Source organism: Squalius cephalus (genome assembly GCF_949319135.1).
Source record: "Squalius cephalus genome assembly, chromosome: 11".
NCBI classification, from domain to species: domain Eukaryota; kingdom Metazoa; phylum Chordata; class Actinopteri; order Cypriniformes; family Leuciscidae; genus Squalius; species Squalius cephalus.
The window spans coordinates 5995591-6017757 of NC_137132.1; the positions used below are offsets into that span (position 1 = coordinate 5995591).

At 42.4% G+C, this 22167-nt stretch overlaps 2 protein-coding genes across 2 annotated transcripts in view; both read left to right on the forward strand.

The window, feature by feature from the left end:
* LOC307167525 (alpha-2-macroglobulin-like) overlaps positions 1 to 2418 on the forward strand; it is a 40073-nt gene extending 37655 nt beyond the window's left edge. The window contains exons 30-34 of the mRNA XM_079886691.1: positions 60 to 178; positions 893 to 974; positions 1060 to 1143; positions 1233 to 1338; positions 1454 to 2418. Coding sequence (XP_079742817.1) covers positions 60 to 178; positions 893 to 974; positions 1060 to 1143; positions 1233 to 1338; positions 1454 to 1494 — 432 coding nt within the window. The 3' untranslated portion in view covers positions 1495 to 2418. The remainder of the gene's footprint in view (positions 1 to 59; positions 179 to 892; positions 975 to 1059; positions 1144 to 1232; positions 1339 to 1453) is intronic.
* An 8415-nt stretch (positions 2419 to 10833) lies between these two features.
* Positions 10834 to 22167, forward strand: part of LOC307167265 (alpha-2-macroglobulin-like protein 1) — a 15984-nt gene continuing 4650 nt past the window's right edge. The window contains exons 1-7 of the mRNA XM_079886252.1: positions 10834 to 10976; positions 18983 to 19144; positions 19530 to 19710; positions 19817 to 19973; positions 20538 to 20590; positions 20703 to 20723; positions 20890 to 21055. Coding sequence (XP_079742378.1) covers positions 19059 to 19144; positions 19530 to 19710; positions 19817 to 19973; positions 20538 to 20590; positions 20703 to 20723; positions 20890 to 21055 — 664 coding nt within the window. The 5' untranslated portion in view covers positions 10834 to 10976; positions 18983 to 19058. The remainder of the gene's footprint in view (positions 10977 to 18982; positions 19145 to 19529; positions 19711 to 19816; positions 19974 to 20537; positions 20591 to 20702; positions 20724 to 20889; positions 21056 to 22167) is intronic.

Below are 22167 nucleotides of genomic sequence, written 5' to 3' on the forward strand. Positions count from 1 at the left end.
TGGTTATTCTGCTGTGAGATGATTTATGAATGTATTTTTCTTGGTGTTGACTCTCTCAGATGGCTCAGTTCTACAACATTCCCACTCCTACTGAAGCTAAAACATTGAGCATTGATGCTAAGATTGAGGGAGATTGCAAAACATTGGGACAAGATTTCATTTTGAACTTCACTGTCAAGTAAGAGAATTTCTATTTAAAGTTCCCTGTAGTCAATAATTGTATCCCTTAAAACTCATCTTTAAATTCTTCATGCCTTAAAACGGATTGAATGTAACTCTACACCCTTGCCTCATTTAGTATACGCGGTTCTATGAATATGCAAATGAGCCCCGCCTCCACTCACTCACAGTAGCTCATAGATCCACTCGTTGACGATCACACGTTGATCTGATTGGTTACAAGGTAGTTTGTGACGTCAGAAACACCAGTGATTTCAAACCGTGTTTTTGAGACTGTCTTTGGTTCACTGCAGTTTTAAGGAGAAAATACTCAGAAATGGTGTTGACTTGTGAATTTACACGTGGTTTGTCTTAAAGCATATTAAAAACACCACATACACATATTAACAACATTAAAAGCTTGATTTTCACCACAGGAGGACTTTAAGTCAAAAGACTAGAACATGACAATGACTTAAGATTAACTAACAAATAAATGTTTTCTGAATATTTTTTAACATCTTAATAAACACAAAAGCAATATAAACTGAAACGGTGTATCTCAGTAGTTAAAACACTACACACTGACTTGAGATACAACATTTTTATTATTGACACATTATGAGTGATTCGAGTGATTAAAACTCTGCATGTGTCTTGGTAATTATACTGGCTTTTGTTCTCTCTTATTTGTACATTTATATGAGGCATTTTTTCATTTGCTGTTTTCCAGATATGATGGTCTACAGGAAAGGACTAACATGGTCATTGTGGATATTAAACTCTTATCTGGATTCACAGCTGATACATCAATGGTGCGTTTGAGTGATTCATCACAAAATGTGTACACATTTGTAGAGTTTCTCTTTTTAGAAATTAACCAGCACTTTTTCCCCACAGCTCAAAACTTCTTCCGGGACGTACAGAAAACCTGTGGAACGGGTCGATTCTAAAGATGATCGTGTCATTGTGTATTTGAAGGAGGTGAGAAAACAGCAACATTCATATGATTTTATGTCTTAGGTCTTTATGTCTTTAATGTCCATGACTGATGAGTTTGTTTCCTCCTGTAGATCACACAAAATATTCCAGTGAATTACCAGATAAAAACGAAACAGGTTCTTCAAGTGAAGAATCTCAAGCCAGCTCTGATTAAAGTGTACGATTACTACCAAACAAGTAAGATTTAATATGCCAGTGTTGAATGCTTTGATCAAGTGATGCACATTGTTTATTCAGATTTAATCCATGTTTCCATTGTTGTACGAATGTGAACATCTTCCTTTTCCTTCAGGTGATCAGTCAGAGGCCGAGTACTTCTTCCACTGTGAATGAAGCTGAAGAGCGTCACCTTATAGTCCAGCTTGGATAAAGATGTTTGAGCTCTCTAATGTTGAATATTATAATGTTTATTCTGGATAAAATTATTTCCAGTCCATCATCCCAAATTTTAACGAACCCCCAAATCCTAATCAGTTTTTGGCTACGTCTCTTGAGATCAAGACTTATCAATTCACAATGCATATGATTAATAAAGTGTTGAAAACAAGTTATGGTGAGCTGGTTGAACTGTTGAATGTGTAGTAGCTACATGCTATGGCAACATTTCAGAATCAGATGAGGTTATTACGATTATATCTTGTGAATTTCTCATCTCATTTCGGCTCTGCTTTTTTTTTTTTTTTTCTTGTTCTGAGACACTGCAGAAGTCATAACTTCAGGGGTCAATGGCTTAGGTCAATTGGCGAAAACACTGCTTGTGTAAGGTAGTTTTCCAGATTTTCCCCCAAAATCAAATGCTGTATTACACTTTTCAAAGGATAATCTAGCTTTAAAGTCAGAATAAAAAGTTAAAAACCAAACATATCTTCATACCAGTTGTGTTCTGACACAAGGCCATAAACTTGTTCTTTTTGTTTTATAAATTTACTTTGCTTATTTCTACAAATATCAGCCTGATAAATATGGACTGAATACACGATTAAACAAGATAATCATGCTTCCAAATATGTCTGACACAATGTTTTTAAGAAAAAGCAGTGTTTTAAAATACAACTAAACCATGATAACAGATGCTTTTTTTGACAGACCTACAGAAATGCATGTTGATTAGTAAGTTTCAGGCATAGTGCAAACATGCAATGTTCGAGAAATCTAATATTGGTGTAATCTTTGCGAGGTCTCACGCACAATGCAAAACTTTGTGTTGGCTGATCCAGGCATAGCTTTACTAAAATAAAATATTATGGAAGTTATTTTCTCAAACTGTAATTATACCATATTTTATATATATTAATATTATGGCTTCATGTTGATTTAAAGTTTTTGTTTGTTTGTTATTAACTAATACGGTAACACTTTACAATAATAGTACATGAATAATCATGTACTAATACCTGAATTAATAATTACTTTACTATGAACTAATGATGAGTTAAGACATGTATTAATGAGGTACTAACATGTATTAATGAGGTACTAACCTTAATTACGACATGAGTATCATGAATTCCTACATGAATATACCATCTTAACTACGCGTTAGTACATGCTTGTTAATTAATGTATTAATTAACATTTCGAGGTAAAGTAAATCAAACATGCTCTAGATCAGAAGAAAGATGTACTAAAAGGGCACAATGTTAAATTGTTCATACATTTAACACCATCAATTGTCACATACATCAGTGAATGACACAAGATGTCTTGAAATATTTATATTAAACCTACTCATTGAACACACATTCCGTTTTAAGTGATTCCACTGCTGCCTTCAAGTGTAAAATACCTACTACACTAGCATATTCATTAAACAGATGCAATTTTCAAAATTAAAATCAGTGTTAGCACAGATGATGGTTATTTTCTGGATTTGTTTACTGTCTTTATATCATAATGCAGTCGGATGTTAGTCTTGTTTGCTGGCTCTTCTTTGGGGCCACTATTGCCCCTTCAAAATTTGTCCACTTTTTTCCTACCGTTCAGTTCCTTCTCCATCTAAATTCAGGCACAGCACCTCTGCTCTTCCACTTCTTTACAAACCACCGACAAGCACCAAATGATATCTGATTTAGAAGAGCTGAATATGTATAAAACATGTGTAATTGATACATTTTTGAAGATTTACTCTTGGAGGGCCAAGACAAGAAATTACATGATACATTAACAAATCATGAATTCATGTTACTTTCCAAGTAATTAATGATGAGTTAGTAATGATGTGCCCCCCCAAGTAAAGTCATGACATTATGATACATTAACAAGTCATGAATTCATGTTACTTTTACTTCATGGCGGGGCACATTATTACTAACTCATCATTAATTACTTGGAAAGTAACATGAATTCATGACTTGTTAATGTATCATAATGTCATGACTTTACTTGGGGGGGCACATCATTACTAACTCATCATTAATTACTTGGAAAATCCAAGAGTAAATCTTCAAAAATGTATCAATTACACATGTTTTATACATATTCAGCTCTTCTAAATCAGATATCATTTGGTGCTTGTCGGTGGTTTGTAAAGAAGTGGAAGAGCAGAGGTGCTGTGCCTGAATTTAGATGGAGAAGGAACTGAACGGTAGGAAAAAAGTGGACAAATTTTGAAGGGGCAATAGTGGCCCCAAAGAAGAGCCAGCAAACAAGACTAACATCCGACTGCATTATGATATAAAGACAGTAAACAAATCCAGAAAATAACCATCATCTGTGCTAACACTGATTTTAATTTTGAAAATTGCATCTGTTTAATGAATATGCTAGTGTAGTAGGTATTTTACACTTGAAGGCAGCAGTGGAATCACTTAAAACGGAATGTGTGTTCAATGAGTAGGTTTAATATAAATATTTCAAGACATCTTGTGTCATTCACTGATGTATGTGACAATTGATGGTGTTAAATGTATGAACAATTTAACATTGTGCCCTTTTAGTACATCTTTCTTCTGATCTAGAGCATGTTTGATTTACTTTACCTCGAAATGTTAATTAATACATTAATTAACAAGCATGTACTAACGCGTAGTTAAGATGGTATATTCATGTAGGAATTCATGATACTCATGTCGTAATTAAGGTTAGTACCTCATTAATACATGTCTTAACTCATCATTAGTTCATAGTAAAGTAATTATTAATTCAGGAATTAGTACATGATTATTCATGTACTATTATTGTAAAGTGTTACCACTAATACCTTTATCTTTTAACTAGCACTTCAACATCCAGCACAAAATTAAAGAGATGTATGAGCTAAGGATGTTCTCTGACCCAAAATAAACAGATAGTGAAATGTTCACAATCTATTAACTAAATCACGAACATAACTATTCTAAACACACATACATGCATAGGTAAAATGGTGAATGACAGAATGAAACCAGAAGCAGGAAATGGAACTATGGAAATGATTCATTGAACATGAAAAGAACCATCAGCTTATCATTTTCAGAGCACCTCATTAAATGTATACTTGCATGGCCTTTGTAGTGAAACATATCGTGAAGTTCCTGAAGAAGGATTTTTGATGGTCCCATGAGTGTCAATCAATTTATTCAGCGTTGACTGAAGAAAAGTTGGTGAACTTGAGTGGTTTGTTTGAATCCGTTCTGGTTGAAGGTTTTCTCTCTCTCCATGAGCACATGGCTGAGCACGTGCAGATTGTGCCCTGCCGTCCCTGGGCCGGAGAGGCCACGCAGGCAACCAAGGAGTGAGGAAATCGGAAAAGTTAATGGTTGCCCATTCAGTGATGGTAAAGTTGCAGTTTTCTTCTGACACTCTGTTGGGAGAGTGAAGGCATAGCGACTGTGGCCACAGAGATCAACCCAAAGAAGCAGCAGTAGAGGCCAGAAGAAGAGAGGGAAGGGCTTGTGTAGAGACCATTTAAAGCCTGAGAAAGGTCCCACATTTTCAGGGTTGGCTCAACCAATAAGAAAGGGGGAACTTCCAAGTGTGGGTAGACATAGGCCTGGCCGTTTGTGTCCATTAATACTCAGATAGATATAACAAACACACTGCATTCTAAGAGAAGGTGATGTATACTAAAGCGTGAGTCATTAAATGAGGATTAATTAGATAGGAGACAAGATACCGTTGGGGTTATTGACCATTGGTTTTATCATAAAATACATACTGTAGTATCAAAGACATAATAGTACACAAGGCAATAAATCATATGCAGTGTCCTGTGGTGCATGTTCATTTATAGATCAGTTCGTCCATGAATTGATGCAGAAATTGTCTGTTTTAAGGGCTGTTGGTCTTTTCTAATGCCTCTGCTTTTTCCACGTGACCACATTTTTAACAGCAATAAAACCAACTTATCTGATCGTAGTCATGGTAACAAAGACCCTTATTGGCCATGTTGGGGGGATGAGACCATAGATCCCAGAGTGAGTTTTAAAAATCATTTGAAAAGTATAACAAATAATTGTGTCTGATTTGTCTCAGTCATTACAACTAACTGGGGCCAGGGTCAGGAAGCAGACAGACTGGCTAAACCGACCGTCTTCTAGCTGTCTCGAGTCCCAGAATGCCATGACATAGAGACTCTTTCACCTAGATATTATCACATAGAGACTGTGTCTGTTCCCTGAATTATTCAATACAAGAAACTCCCAAACCAACTTAAGGATAAAAATTTAATTGATGTTCAACAAATACAAAAAAAAAAAAAAACGGATATAATACAGATGAACAAATGATAAAGCTCGGGTTGCTAAATATTCAATCCCTTTCTTCAAAAGCACTTATTGTAAATGATATGATTAGAGATCATAATCTACATGTGCTGTTTTTGACAGAAACCTGTCTAAAACCAGACGATTACATCACTTTAAATGAGTCCACCCTCCAAGATAACTGATTGTGGCAAGGGGGGCGTGGCTTAGCAAGGTCTGTGACAGGAGAGAGGATCGAGACAGATGTGGCGTGAGTGGGCTAAGTGTGAATGACAAACAAACACCTGTGTCTTGTTTCAGTAATTGGCGTGGGGAGACCGATAAAAGCCATGAGGAAACGAGATGCCGTGAGAGGAACAATCCAGAGATAACAACATTCTAGTATGTAGTGATTCTGTATCAGCTCTTATGAGTTTGAAGACTGGAAAAGCTAGTAGTCATCAAGAAGTATTATATGAAGTCTTGTTTATAAATTCAAGAGTAAGTAGACAAGGGAAAAATATTACATATATGTGGATAGCAGCACATGTAGGCATACAGGGAAATGAGAAAGTATATGGATTGGCAAAAGAGGCAACAAAAAAAGAGCATGTTGACATTGAAATTAAATAGTTAAAATCAGAAGGGAAGAGTCTAGTGTGGAAAAAGGTGATGGAATTATGGCAATATCAATGGGATCATGAAAGTAAAGGAAGACATCTATACATGATTCAAAATAAAGTAGGCATTGTAAGAGATATGGCAAATAGAAGGAAAGAACAAGTTATAACAACAAGACTTAGGATTGGGCATTGTAAATTAAATGGAACTCTTTGTATGTTAGGAAAACATCCCACAGGTCAATGTGACGAATGCCAAGAGGAGGAAACAGTCAGTCACATTTGTATGTCATGTTGAAAATCTACACAAAAAAGGCAAGATTTGAAACATCATTTACAAGAAATTGGTATTGGAAAGTATAATGTTAAAAATATATTAGAATGTGGAAAAGGTGAAAAAGGAAAGAAATATTATAGAAATAGTATAGAAACGTCTTGACTGATTGCTGAATTCTAGTTGACTGAGTTTTTGATTTTCTGTGTGCGCGACTTTTTCATTCGTTTTCAATAAACGCCCGCAGTCTCTGCAAGCCGACCCTGTCCTCATCCTTCTCTGAAACTTGAAAATTGTTACACTGATATAAACAACTGAAAGCCAAACTGGGAGGTGTTGCTGTAATGTATAGTAATATCTTCAGTATTACTAAGAGATCCAGTTTTTAAACATAATTATTTTGAAATGTTGGGGCTTTATGTAACATTATCTAGTGTAAGTGATAAATCCCATTTGACTTTTGTGCTGGCCACTGTATACAGGCCAACATACAGACTTTATCAACAAAAAATGCTGATTTTATATCGGAGTTAGTACTGGCTGCAGATAAAGTCCTAATTGTTGGTGATTTTAATATCCATGTAGATAATGAAAAAGATGCATTGGGATTGGCATTTAGAGGCATTCTTAACTCTATTGGAGTTCAGCCAAAACAAACTTTGCATTATTTTCCTGTTATCATTGTAAAGCTGCTTTGAAACAAACTGCATTGTAAAATGAGCTATATAAAAAGGTGACTTGACTTGACTTTTACTGCATGCCAGACTTCTATTTTTAATATTTGTCGCAAATGTATTTCTAAGGCTTTAGTAGATCTAATTTAGCACATGTTTTGGAACTGCAGTGCCTACACCCATATGGAAAAAGTTTGCTAAAAACACCTGTGATTCTTATATGTTCCAACAGAATATTGTAAGGGACATATATGCTGCAAAAACCACATATATAAATTGCATAATATTCATGTATTTTTAATCATATTATGTCATATATGTCCTACATACAACTGAAGCCATATAGATTTTCATGATGTAAAAACATAGGAAAATAATGCTAATTTAATATGAATGTCCAGCATGGATGTGTATAAAACACAGTGCAGTTTACCAATCAGTGTAAGGCTGTACTTCACTCATGCTTGCTCTTATCTTGTCCTAAGTCGAGCCCTATGCCTGTAGTCAATCATGGTTACTGTATATACTGTATAATCAGCCTTAGATGAAACACAACATTTAAACTACACACACAAGCACACATTTTAATTACAAAATTATTTATTAGAGTGTGTTCTACAAGATACAGTTGCATATTTCACATATAAATAATTTTCATTTTAAATCCTGCATCACCAGATTTCATTTTCATTTGTGACAATTTCTCTAAACTTTATCACAGTACAACTATGGTATACAACAGTTCTATTCTTAACCTACAAGCATAAAACTTTCCTAAATGTCGAAGTGTTTCTCATGGGTAAAATAAAAAATAAATTCTAAAAAATCTAAAAAATAATTCAGTGGCTTAGTAAATATCACAGAAATAATTAACTTTATTAACTTAATAAAATCTCTGAATATCATTTACTTGATAGTTTGAGATGAACATACCGAAATAATTGACTAAAACTCCAACAATTAATTTTGTCTGAAATTTACAGTTATATTTAAGTTTGAAGTTTTTCACTAAAATAATTTAGTAATTAACTAACCAATTATTTATTTAAAATACACTGAGCTAATATATTTGTGAAATTTCCATCACAATATTTGAGAATGCATAATTAAACTAATCTGTTTCAAGAACCACAGATATTACTTAAATAAAATAAATATTATTAATATTTAACACGCATAAGAAATTAAGATTACTCAATTAAAACAATGCGCACCTCCACCCTCCACTATGACGTGACGACAGCTCAACGGTTGAGTGAGCGAGTGTGGCGTGCGCTGTTTGAACTAGAGATGGGATGGATTTATGGCTCTTTGAGGGGATCCGGATCTTGGCGATCCGTTCCTTTCAAAGTTTTGAACGGCTCTTTTGGCTCTTTTTTTAGTCAGTTTTAAAGCGGGGCTCAGTAACTTCGGGATTTCTTCGCTGTATTCTCGCTTTTTGCTCGCAGGTTTCTCTCTAGAGCTCCCCCCACAGCTTCGGAATAGATATTTGACAACACTGTTGTAAAAACTCGTAGGCGATTCTCGGACACCAGAGGCTAGTAGATCAACGATATCAAAGCAGATGGGACATTCTTTAAAACGTCTTCTTCATTCGGGTTCAAACAGCGTGAGGGAGCGCAATAATGACAGCATTTTAGCAGATTTCTTTTGGCCGTAAAGCAATTGTTTACATCGCGAGACCTGATATCATGCGAGACTTCCTGACTCGGCGGCCGCCGGCCCGCCGGCTCAAAGTTGCAAGTGCGAATTTTCCGCTCACGGGCACCAGGGGGGTGCGAAACGACCACCATTCAACCCGAAATAAGTAATGTAACCATTCCAATGACTCCGAAGCTGTTCAGTTAAGGTAATAGTTCACCTTTAAGAAGCCAGCTTGGGGGCATCTCAGTTTATCCTGGAAATAATCACTGGGAGGAATGATGAGGTGAGATTTGTAGTCAAATAATTCAAACTCAGATAGCCTATCACACACCAATATCTGAGTTTGAATTATTCTGAAATATTGATTATTACCTCATTTGTCATGTGTGGACTATATTCCATAGGGTTGCACAACATCCCTCTGCTTAGACAGTGACATCACTATTTTGGATTTACCTTTAGTACAAAGTGTGTGTGTAAAGCTACGTTGACTTATGTTATTCAAATACAATACCTACTCACAAATAAACATCAAAAACAAAGCTGGCTGCAATGAATTTCTGTGCAAAACAGCTTTTACTACAAACACTTCCACACAAGAACACTGTTATCACACAAGAACATTTTGATAGAAAACAAAAAATATTTAAAGTTTTAAATATATACTGTAGATAAAATTAGAATAAATAAAATGGAAATGTCTACATACAGTCGACTATTACTACTAAACTTTGCAAATAGGACATCAGCCCCTTCAAGTCTTAAATGAACAATAACAAAGTGGGCTGCAATGAATGTCTGTACAAAACAGCTTTTAGTGAAAAAATTCTATACAAGAACAGTATCACAAAAGAACATTTTGATAGCAAGGATGCGTGCACAACTATCATCATGCTGTAATGGTGCGTTCTATTATTGTCAACGAACCGACTCGGACCTCGGATATGACGTCACTTCCACACTTCAAGCGTTCTGGTATGTTTTGCGCGTCCGAGTCGGAGAAAAACATGGACGCCACCCGGAAAGCTGTTGCTATGTAGCACTGGCCGAGTACCAGGCGCTCCAAAATAAGTAGCACTATGTGCTTCACCTAGTAACTAGTTTACCTTCTGTTAGCAACGCTAGCCACGTTAGTAACACCTGTTTGAAACAAGGCTTCATTCAATATTGCACTCACAACAAGACCGATTCCCATACCCACAGGCAGTGATACGGACGCAGTAAGGTATTGCAGTAATACGACGAGTGATTAAAATTCAAACAACGTCATTTAAACAACCAAAGCGGTACACAAACAATGAAAACAAGTCACACAGGGCACAGCTCTAAAGGACCAGAAAGGGGGCGTGTTGTTGCGTGTTGCTAGGCAACGTCTGTCTTTCTAGTCGGAACTCCGACACGGATAAATAATAGAACGCAGCATTAGCACCCCTGCGCTGGGTGCGCCCCTCCCCCTATAACTGTTCTGTCTCGCGGAGGAGCTCATTTGTGTGCATCTGTGTGAAACACGCATAGGAAAAAAAGAACGACAGAAAGAACGGCTCCCCTCCAGCCGCAACTCGGCGAGATGGTCCTCAATGCAGAGCATAAAATCCAGGGGGAGGAGTTGGATAAAATCCAACTCCTCCCACCTTACATACCTAAACCTACCAGTCTCCACCCCCTGATCCCTAAACCCACCCCTAAACCTACCCATCTCCACCCCTAAACCTACCAATCTCCACCCCTTATATAAGATCCGACTCCTCCCCTCGGATCTTGTGTACTGCATTGAGGTGCTACTGAACTCGGCTCCCATCGTTCATGTTTATGAGCCGTTCAAAAGAATCGGTTCGTTCGCGAACGTCACAACTCTAGTTTGAACTCTCTTCAGTCTCCAGAACAGTTCTCCTCTTCTCTCCTCAGCGGCGCAGAATTGGTGCATTTCCTGTGTGAAATTCAGGTGTGTGCATGTTTTATTTTATCTATATAATCATTAATGTGCTTCAAATCATTTTATTTAGTGCGAAAGAACATACGAGCTAAACGAGTGTCGACTCGCGCCTGTCTTTTCACATGATTAACGCCTTGCATAAAAAAACACACGACTATATTCCTAAAGATAATGAATATAACTAATTTGGATGATAAAATGTCCTCAGAACTGTGCACTGTTTGTTTATTGGCAGGTTATAGAGTCAGTCGCGTCGCAGCATCTTTCGGCTGTGAGTGACGCAGCTGGATAACAGACCGGTTGATTACACTTGAATTACTTGAATGTTTAGGCCTAAATGTTTAAGTTTTACTTCGAAAATGTTTCTTACATAAGTTTAAATGTAGGCAATATTGTATAATTGTTAAAAATAGTATAAAATATGCTGTATTGCTGTAGGCTATTACTTACTCATCGACAATAAAGGCCAATGGCATGTAGTTATACTGGTTGTATGGAATATTTTTACAAAGGTTTAGAGGAAATAAAAAGTTAATATTACTGGCATATAAACACAGTTAATATTACTCATAAATATTTGTTTTTAAATGTTTCCCCCCCAATTATTTCTACTCAATTTTATTTGTTAATGTATCAAATGCAGTTACTCAGATCTATTTAATTAGTTTTACTTACATTTACTCAGTTAATACACTGTATGTAATTTATTTCACTGCTTAAAAATCTTATTAATATTAATAATAAAGTGTAAAAAAAAATTCACCAAACACAAATCATATTAAAAGTTTTTAGAGTGCATCACCACCAGAGTTCATGTCTCATATACAAAAACATATTCCAGCCAATTTTCAACATTTTAATCACTGTTCTAGAAACATATTTGACTCAACTTTGTTCATTTGCAATAATATGTTATGATTTGTTCACAAACAACAGGCCCATACAGTTCACAATTAATGTAAATACAGTCTTACAATGTCATTGCTATATTCTGCTCTTTCAAATCCTATAGGAAAATTAACAGTCTTCATAAAGGTCAGTGAGATTCTGACAGTTAGTAATTCTCGAACCGGCTTCTGCACTGTACAGTTTAAAGGGATACTCCACTTTAAAATGAAAATTCTGTCATCATATAGCCTACTCACCCTCATGTTGTTTCAATCCTTTATGAATTTCTTTCTTCTGCTGAACAGAAAGGAAGATATTTAGAAGAATATCAGTAACCAGACAGTTTCTGGTCTCATTGACTTCCATAGTAGGAAAAATATACTATGGAAGTCAATGAGACCAGAAACGTCTCGGTTACGGATGTAACCCTCGTTCCCTGAGTAGGGAACGGAGACGTTACGTCGGATGACGACGAATGGGGTTTCGCTTAGAAATCCTATCACCTTCGAGTATATAAAACAAGCCAATGGCAAAGATATGCCATGGGTCTGCGGAATTTGCATAGCGTAACTCCGCCCCACCCTGGGGGTATAAAGGAAGTGCGCTGGCAACATGCAGATATGTCTTCGCTGAGGAGCCGAGACTGAACTCAGGCGTTTCCAGCGGTACAGCGGAAGTGGCAGGGAGACGTAACGTCTCCGTTCCCTACTCAGGGAACGAGGGTTACATCCGTAACCGAGACGTTCCCTTTCGTTGTCACTCCGAGTTACGTCGGATGACGACGAATGGGGTTCCCAGTGAAATCACGCCACCTCTCGAGTCTCGACTGTCTTCCAGTGCCCTGCGTAAGTCTGAGCTCCCTGTCGTGAGACTAGCACGGACGAAGGAGTCCTACTTAACACAGGAATACCAAGGTACACTGGGAAGCATATCCAGTGGAAATATTCAATCATGCCCAACCCGAAGGGGGGGACTTGGAATACACATATGACCCCGAAGGGCTGCATACGGAGTAACACTGGGGTGTCCAGCCGCAGGTGGAATATTTCAACCCCAGGGGTGGCAAGGTGGCTTGCCAAGGGAAAGACACATGCTCAAAGAGGCTTACAGTGGAATACACATGTGGGGGTCACCCGGAGGGGAACCATGCACATGGAGGCACCTAGCCAAGCGCGGAAGCTGCCGGTGGCATAACTCTGGCGTTGACGTCGTCAGTGCTGGAGGAGACTCAGGGCTTATTAGGCTCACCTGAGGAGAATATCGCACGTATTCCATCCGTGGAGAGGAATGGCGAGCAAGCGAAGACACCTGAGCAGAATCTCTTACCGGCTAGTTGATGCGAGTACATGAGAAGAAACTGGCTCCACTCGGAGATTATAGAATCTCGCGAATGTGTTAGGTGTTGCCCAGCCTGCAGCTCTGCAGATGTCTGTTAGCGAGGCGCCATGCGCTAGAGCCCAAGAGGATGCCACACTCCGGGTGGAGTGGGCCGTCACACCAAGGGGGCATGGTCGACCTTGCTGCTGGTATGCCAAAGCAATGGCGTCCACTATCCAGTGAGACAACCTTTGCTTGGAGAGAGCCTTTCCCTTCAGCTTCCCACCATGACAGACAAGAGCTGGTCTGAGGTCCTGAAACACTGCGTCCTGTCAGCGTAAGCACGGAGTGCGCGTACTGGACAGAGCAGTGCCAAGGCTGGGTCTGCCTCCTCCAAAGGCAGCGCTTGCAGGTTCACCACCTGGTCTCGAAAGGGTGTGGTGGGAACCTTGGGCACATATCCAGGCCGGGGTCTCAGGATCACGTGAGAGTTAGCCGGTCCGAATTCCAGGCACGCTTCGTCAACCGAAAATGCCTGCAGGTCCCCTACCCTCTTGATGGAGGCCAATGCAACCAGGAGCGCTGTCTTCATTGACAGGAACTTAAGCTCCACTGATTGCAGAGGCTCAAAGGGAGGACTCTGCAGGGCAGTTAAAACCACTGAGAGGTCCCAAGAGGGTACGAGGGGAGGACGAGGAGGTTTCAGTCTCCTGGCTCCCCTCAGGAACCTGACGATCAGGTCGTGCTTTCCTAAGGACTTACCGTCAACTGCGTCGTGATGTGCGGCAATGGCGGCAACATACACTTTCAGGGTGGAGGGAGACAGCCTTTGCTCCAACCCTTCTTGCAGGAAGGAAAGCACGACACTGATGGGGCATTTCATGGGTTCTAGATTTTTAGAAGAACACCAGTTGACGAAGAGGTTCCACTTCAACGCATAGGCATGTCTCGTGGACAATGCTCTAGCGGAAGTGATGGTAGCCACCACCGCTGGTGGTAGGGTACTCAACCTGCCTCATCCCGTCCAGGAGCCACACGTGGAGGTTCCAAGATCGGGACGAGGGTGCCATAATGTGCCCCGTCCCTGAGAAAGCAGGTCCTTCCTCAGAGGAATTGGCCAGGGAGGAGCTGTCGCGAGGAGTACTAGTTCTGAGAACCAGGTGCGGTTGGGCCAATACGGGGCAACCAAAATTACCTGCTCCTCGTCCTCCCTGATCTTGCGCAAGGTCTGCTGCGCGGCCAGCTGTGCGCCAGTGCATCCGTGCCGAGCGTGCCCTTGGTCAGGGAATAATACAGGTCGCAGTGGGACGAGTCGTGGGAGGCAAACAGGTCTACCTGTGCGTCCCCGAACTGATCCCAAATCAGCTGAACCGTCTGGGGATGGAGTCGCCAATCTCCAGTGAGAGGCTGAAGCCGAGACAGCTCGTCGGCCGCCTGGTTCAGGTCTCCCGGGATATAAATGGCACGAAGCAACCTCAGATGCTTCTGACTCCATATGAGGAGGTGGCGGGCGAGTTGTGACATATACGGCGGGAGCGCAGACCACCTTGACGGTTGATGTACGCTACAGTCGCGGTATTGTCCGATCGGACCAGTACGTGTTGACCCCTGAGCAACGCATGGAAGCGGTGCAGGGCAAGACGTACAGCCAACAACTCGAGGCAATTGACATGCCAAAGGCGCTGGGGTCCTGTCCAGGAGCCCGCGGCAGCATGTCCATTGCACATGGCGCCCCAGCCCGTGGTGGAGGCATCTGTTGACACAACAACATGCCTGGACACTCGTTTCAAGGGCACTCCGGCCCGAAGAAAACTGAGGTTCGACCACGGGGTGAGGTCTGACGGCAGGTCGGAGTCACTGGGACTCGGAGCGTGCCGTGATGCCATGCCCACCTCGGGACTCGATCGCGAAGCCAAAGCTGAAGTGGTCTCATATGAAGAAACCCGAGCGGCGTGACTGCGGCTGCGGATGCCATATGCCCCAGGAGCTTCTGAAATAGTTTCAGTGGAACCACATTCTTGCCCTCGAACTGACGAAGGCAAGTCAGCAGTGACTGCGCGCACATGGCGACCGAGTCGATCTCCATACAGAGAAAAGAGATCCTCTGCACTGGGCAGAGTTTGCTCTTATCCCAGTTGACCCGAAGGCCCAGACGAGCGAGGTGCCGGAGCACTAGGTCCCTGTGTTCGCAAACCTGATCTCGAGAGTGAGCTAGAATCAGCCAGTCGTCGAGATAGTTCAGGATGCGAACTCCGTGTTCCCGGAGGAGAACAAGGGCTGCCTCGACGACCTTCGTGAAGGCGCGAGGAGACAGGGCAAGCCCGAAAGGGAGAACCGCGTACTGGTATGCCTGCCCCTCGAAAGCAAACCGTAGAAACGGTCTGTGTCGAGGAAGAATGGAGACATGGAAGTAGGCGTCCTTCAGGTCGATCGCTGCAAACCAATCCTGCGGCCGTACGCACTCGAAAATGCGTTTGGCCGTGAGCATCTTGAACGGCATCCTGTGAAGGGAGCGGTTCAAGACGCGCAAGTCGAGGATTGGTCGTAACCCACCGGATTGTTTCGGTACAATGAAGTAGGGGCTGTAAAAGCCGGACCTCATTTCGGCTGGAGGGACAGTCTCGATCGCACCCTTCGCCAGTAAGGTAGCGACCTCCGCTCTCATAACCGGGGCATTGCCACCGACCATAGTGAAGCGGACTCCCCTTGAAGCGGGGAGGAGACCGCGCGAACTGAATCGCGTAGCCGAGCCTGATGGTCCTCGCGACCCAGCGGGACAGCCTGGGAAGCTCTAACCAGGCTTCCAGGAACTGTACCAGCGGGGTCATACGGACCACAGACGTACCCTCAGTGGTGCAGCGAGGCGGAATGACCGGCCCAGGCGTGGGTGGCATAGCGGCCCGGTGCGGGGGCACGGTCATTAGCCGCGTCCTGCCAGAGGAGGCCAGGGGAGGACCAGCGTCTCACGGGGGCGTGCTCTGGCAGGGGACTGGCGACAGAGGGGGACGAGAGTGGCGAGGCTCGTGAGCGACGCACACTGTCATCCGCGCACTCTGTGTGCTCAGAGATGGGGAAGTGAGTTCTTTCTTTAACCACATCAGGGTGCTGCTCGTCATGGGACGAGCAGCGGGGTGGTAAAAACCAAGGATTCTCCCCCGGCCCTCCACCGGGGGAAGGAGCGGCCCTGCTACCGTCTCCTGGGAAGAACTCAACGCCATCTCTGAGCAGCCCGTCTCAGGAGCGCCGCTTGGCCTGGCGTTTAGCGGGGCACGGGGCGGGAGACAGGCGGTGCCACCCTCCTGCGACCTCCTCGGGGATGAATCGCAGGGGAGGAATCGCAGAGGGGCGGTGTCGGCGGGAAGCAGGCTAAGGAGACCGCACGGACAGATGACCGTCGGTGCAGAAGGTCCTCAGCCTGCTTATAGAGTGATCGAAGACTGTTGGGCGCAATCCTCACCCACACCGCCGACCAGGCTGCCCGTCTCGAGTGCTGCTTAGGCTGGCGTGGCAGACTAAGGGGCGGAGACGGGCAGCACCACCCTCCTGCGACTTGCTCCTGCTCAGGGCCGGTGAAGACCCGAGGGGAGTAGCCGCATGGGAGGGGCCTTGGCGGGAAGCAGACTAAGGAGACTGCATGGATGGATGACCATCGGTGCAGGACCCGAGTCTACTTCAGGTGGTCGAAGCCACACCGCCAAAGAGCCCAGCCTGGGACATGGGGGAGCTTAGAAATGAACTCTAAGACACCCCACATCAACCTGGCAAAGCCCATGTCTGGACCACACTAGTGGACATCACCTGACCCAGGATCACGCAGATACTGATGTCGCCTGAGCGAGGTCAGCAGTGTGCGTGGCGGAACAACCAGGCCGGGCATGGGAGGCATAGCGTCACAGCATAGGGGCGTGGTTAGAGTTTCCGCATTCTGCCAGGGTTGGCCAGGGAAGGACTAGCGTTCCACTGCGGCCGGTTCGGACAGAACTCCCGGGACAGCACTGCATCGAAGGCGCAGGCGACACACAGCACTGCATGACCATGCCACGATAGTGACAGGGAACATACAGACCATGATCGCCGTGCAATCGAAAGCAGCGAAGGCGGAGGACACCCGCGGGCCGCGAAAGTCACGTGGACTCTCACGGAGCGCAGGCGTCCTGATGCACGTCCGGGAGAAGCTTACAGCGCTCGGGGGGAGGGCGGGGCCACTCCAGCCGATGCTTTCAGCTGCCCGGGAAAGCATGGCTGACAGCTCTGGATCGGTTCCGGCAACGATGGCACTCCCGTGGGAGGCAACGCAGTCGAAACTTCATTTCCAGAGGAATCAAGCCCGCCTTGTGATGCTGTGAGTGCATGACACCATCCGCCAGAGCCCCGAATGAAACACTGGGTCCCCGAAAGAAACCAGGCACACACGGAAGCTCCACGGTTTGCGATGTGGAGGGGGGTGTGGCCCAAGGAATTGACTCGTCAGTTGTTGTGCCACACCGAACCCTCAGATCACCCTGGCCACCAGCCAAAGTATCCCTTCTCGAGGAAGAGATAAATTGGGGTGTGGCAGAGGGGACTCTACTCACATGGAGATCATTGAGTCTCGATCTATAAACATCGCGATGGTCATGTTCCCGCAATGAAAACATGACTCATCAACGAGCGCTGCCGAGCGTGATTTAAGCCCAACACACAAAACAGCGCTCGCGACCATTAGGCAGATGAATCACGCACACACATCCAGGAAATAGAAAATACACGGGCGAACCGTCTTGAAAAAGACGTGCCGCGTGCAGCTCTTTTAGAGAGTGGAAAAGCTCAGCAGAGTGCTGAAGCGCCCAGGGAGAAACACACTCACTGTCGGCAGATTACTGCACAAATCAGCAGCAGGAAATGCGATCTCGCTGGAAAACGCCGTCACACCAACACACTGAAGAGCCGCTCGTCTCGAAGAGATTTGAGATGACACTCAGAAGGCTTGTGGAGTGAAGTACTGAACTTGGCTCCGAAGCGAAAACATATCTGCATGTTGCCAGCGCTCTTCCTTTATACCCCCAGGGTGGGGCGGAGTTACGCTATGCAAATTCCGCAGACCCATGGCATTTCTTTGCCATTGGCTCGTTTTATATACTCGAAGGTGATAGGATTTCTAAGCGAAACCCCATTCGTCGTCATCCGACGTAACTCGGAGTGACAACGAAAGGGAACTGTGGTTACTGATATTCTTCTAAATATCTTCCTTTCTGTTCAGCAGAAGAAAGAAATTAATAAAGGATTGAAACAACATGAGGGTGAGTATATGATGAAAGAATTTTCATTTTAAAGTGGAGTATCCCTTTAAAAATTTGCCAACTGCATATAAGTGAATCAGATGTTGGTCATCAAAACATGAAATCTGTATGAAACATATAAACAAATGACACAAAACGTGTATAAATTCTATATGACTTTAATTTGACTAGCATATGATTCAATAAAAGAACTTTAAATGATTTATATATGAATTTTATATGAGTTTTATATATTTCTACTAATACCATACACATTTGCATACTTTTGTCATGTAAAACTCATATAAGTCTTTTAACAGTATTCATATATAACGCAAAAATCCCCTACAAGTTGTATGTGTGCTATTTAGTATGAAATGGGCCATAATCGGTCTGATTTTGTATAGGACATGTATTGGCCTTATATGAAACACAGAAGGTAATTCTGGCCGATTTAAGTAAGGAAGATATATGGTTGCTGTATATGAACCATGCAGGTTTTTTTCATATGGTTGAATCATTAATCAGATGATCAATACACATGTTTTGAAGGACCTCCTTTAGCCTGAGAGTCCCTTTAAAAGAGACGGTCCAGTTCATCTCATGCCGTGGATGATCGCTCGTCATCATGACTCTGAATATTGGCTGCTGTTGGAAAGGGCTCCTTCTGCTCTCTTTCCTCCTGATCTGTGTCAATGGACAAACATCAGGGCCGTAAGTTTTTAACAGTTTTTGCTGAGGATAAATTATTAATATACCAATAGTCATTTTGTAAGTCTTGATGATTTCTCCTGTATTTATCTGGATAAATCTGTGTTGTACAGTTGAGGTTTACTGTTTGAAAGACAACTTAAGGCACACGATTATTTATAATTACTGACAGTGTATTTTTAAGAGCAATATTGCTCTGAATAAACATACAAAAATAAAGAATTAAGTCACTAGACTTCATTATGCAGTTTGTTCTTTTATTCACACTTTTCATATAATTGATCAATAGTAAATTAACTGTATTGATTTTCCCTCCCAGTTTATGTTTTATTTTTCTTATTACATCTAACCACTCAGGCAATATTGTATGATCATTTTCTCTGGACAGATATTTCATGGTGACGTTTCCCGCAGTGATTAAGTCGGGATCTGAGGCCAAACTGTGTGCAAGTCTTCTCAAGCCCAATGAAAGCCTTGTCATGAACATTCATCTGGTTCATGGTGTCCAGAGCACATTACTGCTGCAGGAGAAAGCTGAGGAAGAGTTTCATCGCTGCTTTAACTTCAAGGTCTGCCATCAAAACATGCACATAATGAATATTATCAAATATGTTTCATCATAATGCATCTAGTTTTTGTGACAGGTTGTGAATACAGGGAATTATTTCTCATCAGGCTCCTCTGGTCAAGGCAGAATCAGTGCAGAAAATGAAGGTTGAACTTCAGGGAGAGACTTTCAGGACGACTGAAGAGAGAAAAGTCATGTTCAAGCCTTACAATCCTGTGACTTTTATCCAGACTGATAAACCCATCTATACTCCAGGACAGACAGGTGAGCTGTGAATGTCTCAAAGGCTAAAGCTCAGTAAATAATGCTGGTGTCACTGACATCTAAACCCTGATCACAGCTGATGTAGCACATAAAGCACACTATGATCAGGCAACAAGCTGATGTACTGAAATAAAGGAATACTGTAATAGTATCTGTGTGACTTTATTTTATATGAAATCTGGATGGATACTATAGATTAGGGGTGTTCTTGGAGAGCCCACAGCCCTGCAGAGTTTAGCTTTAACCCTAATTATTAAATGTACCTGATCAGGTCCTTCAGGGTTATTTGAAATCAACAGGGTTTGGACAAAACTCTGAAGCCCTGAAGCCCAAATTGTCAGACATTTTTGTAACATGATGGCTAAAACAGGCAGCTGTGACAGCTAGTTAAATTTGGCTCAAAAGACACATTCACCCAGCAGCAGAATACAGTTGTCAGCCCTGTATTTGACACTTAATACGGTTCACACACAGTTTGGTAATTTACAGGAGAGAAATATGACTGTAAGCAATTGTCCCTTACATAAGAGCTGAAGTTTTTTAATACACATTTCTATTTTACAGTGAACTTCAGAGTTGTTACCATGGATAAAAACTTTGCACCCCTTGATCAGCAGGTCTGATGTGTTTATCTGGCATCTTTATTATCTCTTGCATTGTTGAATACATGTTTAATAAATGAACAAATTTTTGTCTTTTGATCTTTAATTACTATTTGCTCTTTCACAGTATAGGACAGTGGTTCTTGAGGTAAAAAACCAAAACCAAAACCTTCTGTGCAGTCATAACAAACACACCTTTTAAATCTAATTAACACTATTGAAATTCAGTTATATTTGCAATTATTGTATTTTCAGTAAGGTAATTATATATTTCTTCAATGATAGTCAGGATATGTGTCTTTGCTATTAAACAGGACAGTAAAGGTAACCGGATTGGCCAATGGACAAATGTTTCTTCAACAAGGTGGATTTTGCAGCGTTCTTATGAATTAAACCCAGAGGCCCGTCAAGGCATGTACAAACTGAAGGCTTTTATTGGTAACAGGATGATCTCACATGATTTTGAAGTGAAACAATATGGTAAGTCATAAAAAAGACTCATTATGACTGTAACCTTGGTTTCTCGAAGAGGGACCTTTGCATGATTGTGTCTTGAAGCACGTGTGAAATCAGTCCAATGGTGTGGCAGAACATCATGGGGGGGTGACATCACAACCAGGAAGGTATTAAAGCACTTCTGAACCAAACAATGTCAGCTTCTGATAGGCTGAAGTAAGTCATGAAATAAGTAAGTGAAATAAGTTATGGCGGAGCAATGAAACATCTCGTTCCCTCTTCAGGGAACCGAGGTTACAGTCGTAACCGAGGCATTCCCTTTCAAGGGAACTGGCTTTGCGTTGTAAGTTACAATACTATGGGAATGTTAATACCTACTATGCCATACTGACCAGTGCTTGTCTAGTGTGAATAATATCTGGAGCGCAACTAAGACTGAAGCACCCGGAAGCCAGGGGTGGTGCCCAGGTTGAGGTCATAGAACCTGGCGAATGTGTGCGGAGAGGACCAGCCCGCTGCAGCCCATACGTCATGAAGAGAGGCCCCAGAGAGCAAGGCTTTAGAAGCCGCCACACTCCTAGTAGAATGGGCCCGGACAGCCAAGGGAGAAGGCTGACCAGCCAATTCATAAGCAAGAGAGATAACCTCGACAACTCACTTACTCATTCTCTGCTTAGATGCTGGGTACGCCTTTCTGGGAGACCCAAAGCATTCAAAGAGTTGATCAGATTTACGCCACATGGCAGCTCTGTGGACGTAAGCATCAAGCGCCCTAACCAAGCAAAGCACATTTAATTTCTCCTTGTCTGGGTGGAGGACAGAAGGCCTGCAGGCCTAATCCTCAAGGTTCCACTGAGGAAACGAGATACTAATGGGTCTCTTTTCAAGGATACACCACTCAAAGGAGTGTGGTAAACAGGGCCAAATAAACCTTAAGTGTAGAAGGGGATAATCCTGTATAGAAACGCTCTTGCGGAAACTCTAGCTGTCACGAGCTGAGCTGTGACGTGCTCACAAAGCCAGCAGCCAGCCGAACGCCGCCGCTAGCCTTCACTGTCATTGCCGTTTTGCTGATCTATTACGGGTGCACTATTTACAATATCGTTTACTACAGTTTGCCATAAATACCAGCTAGC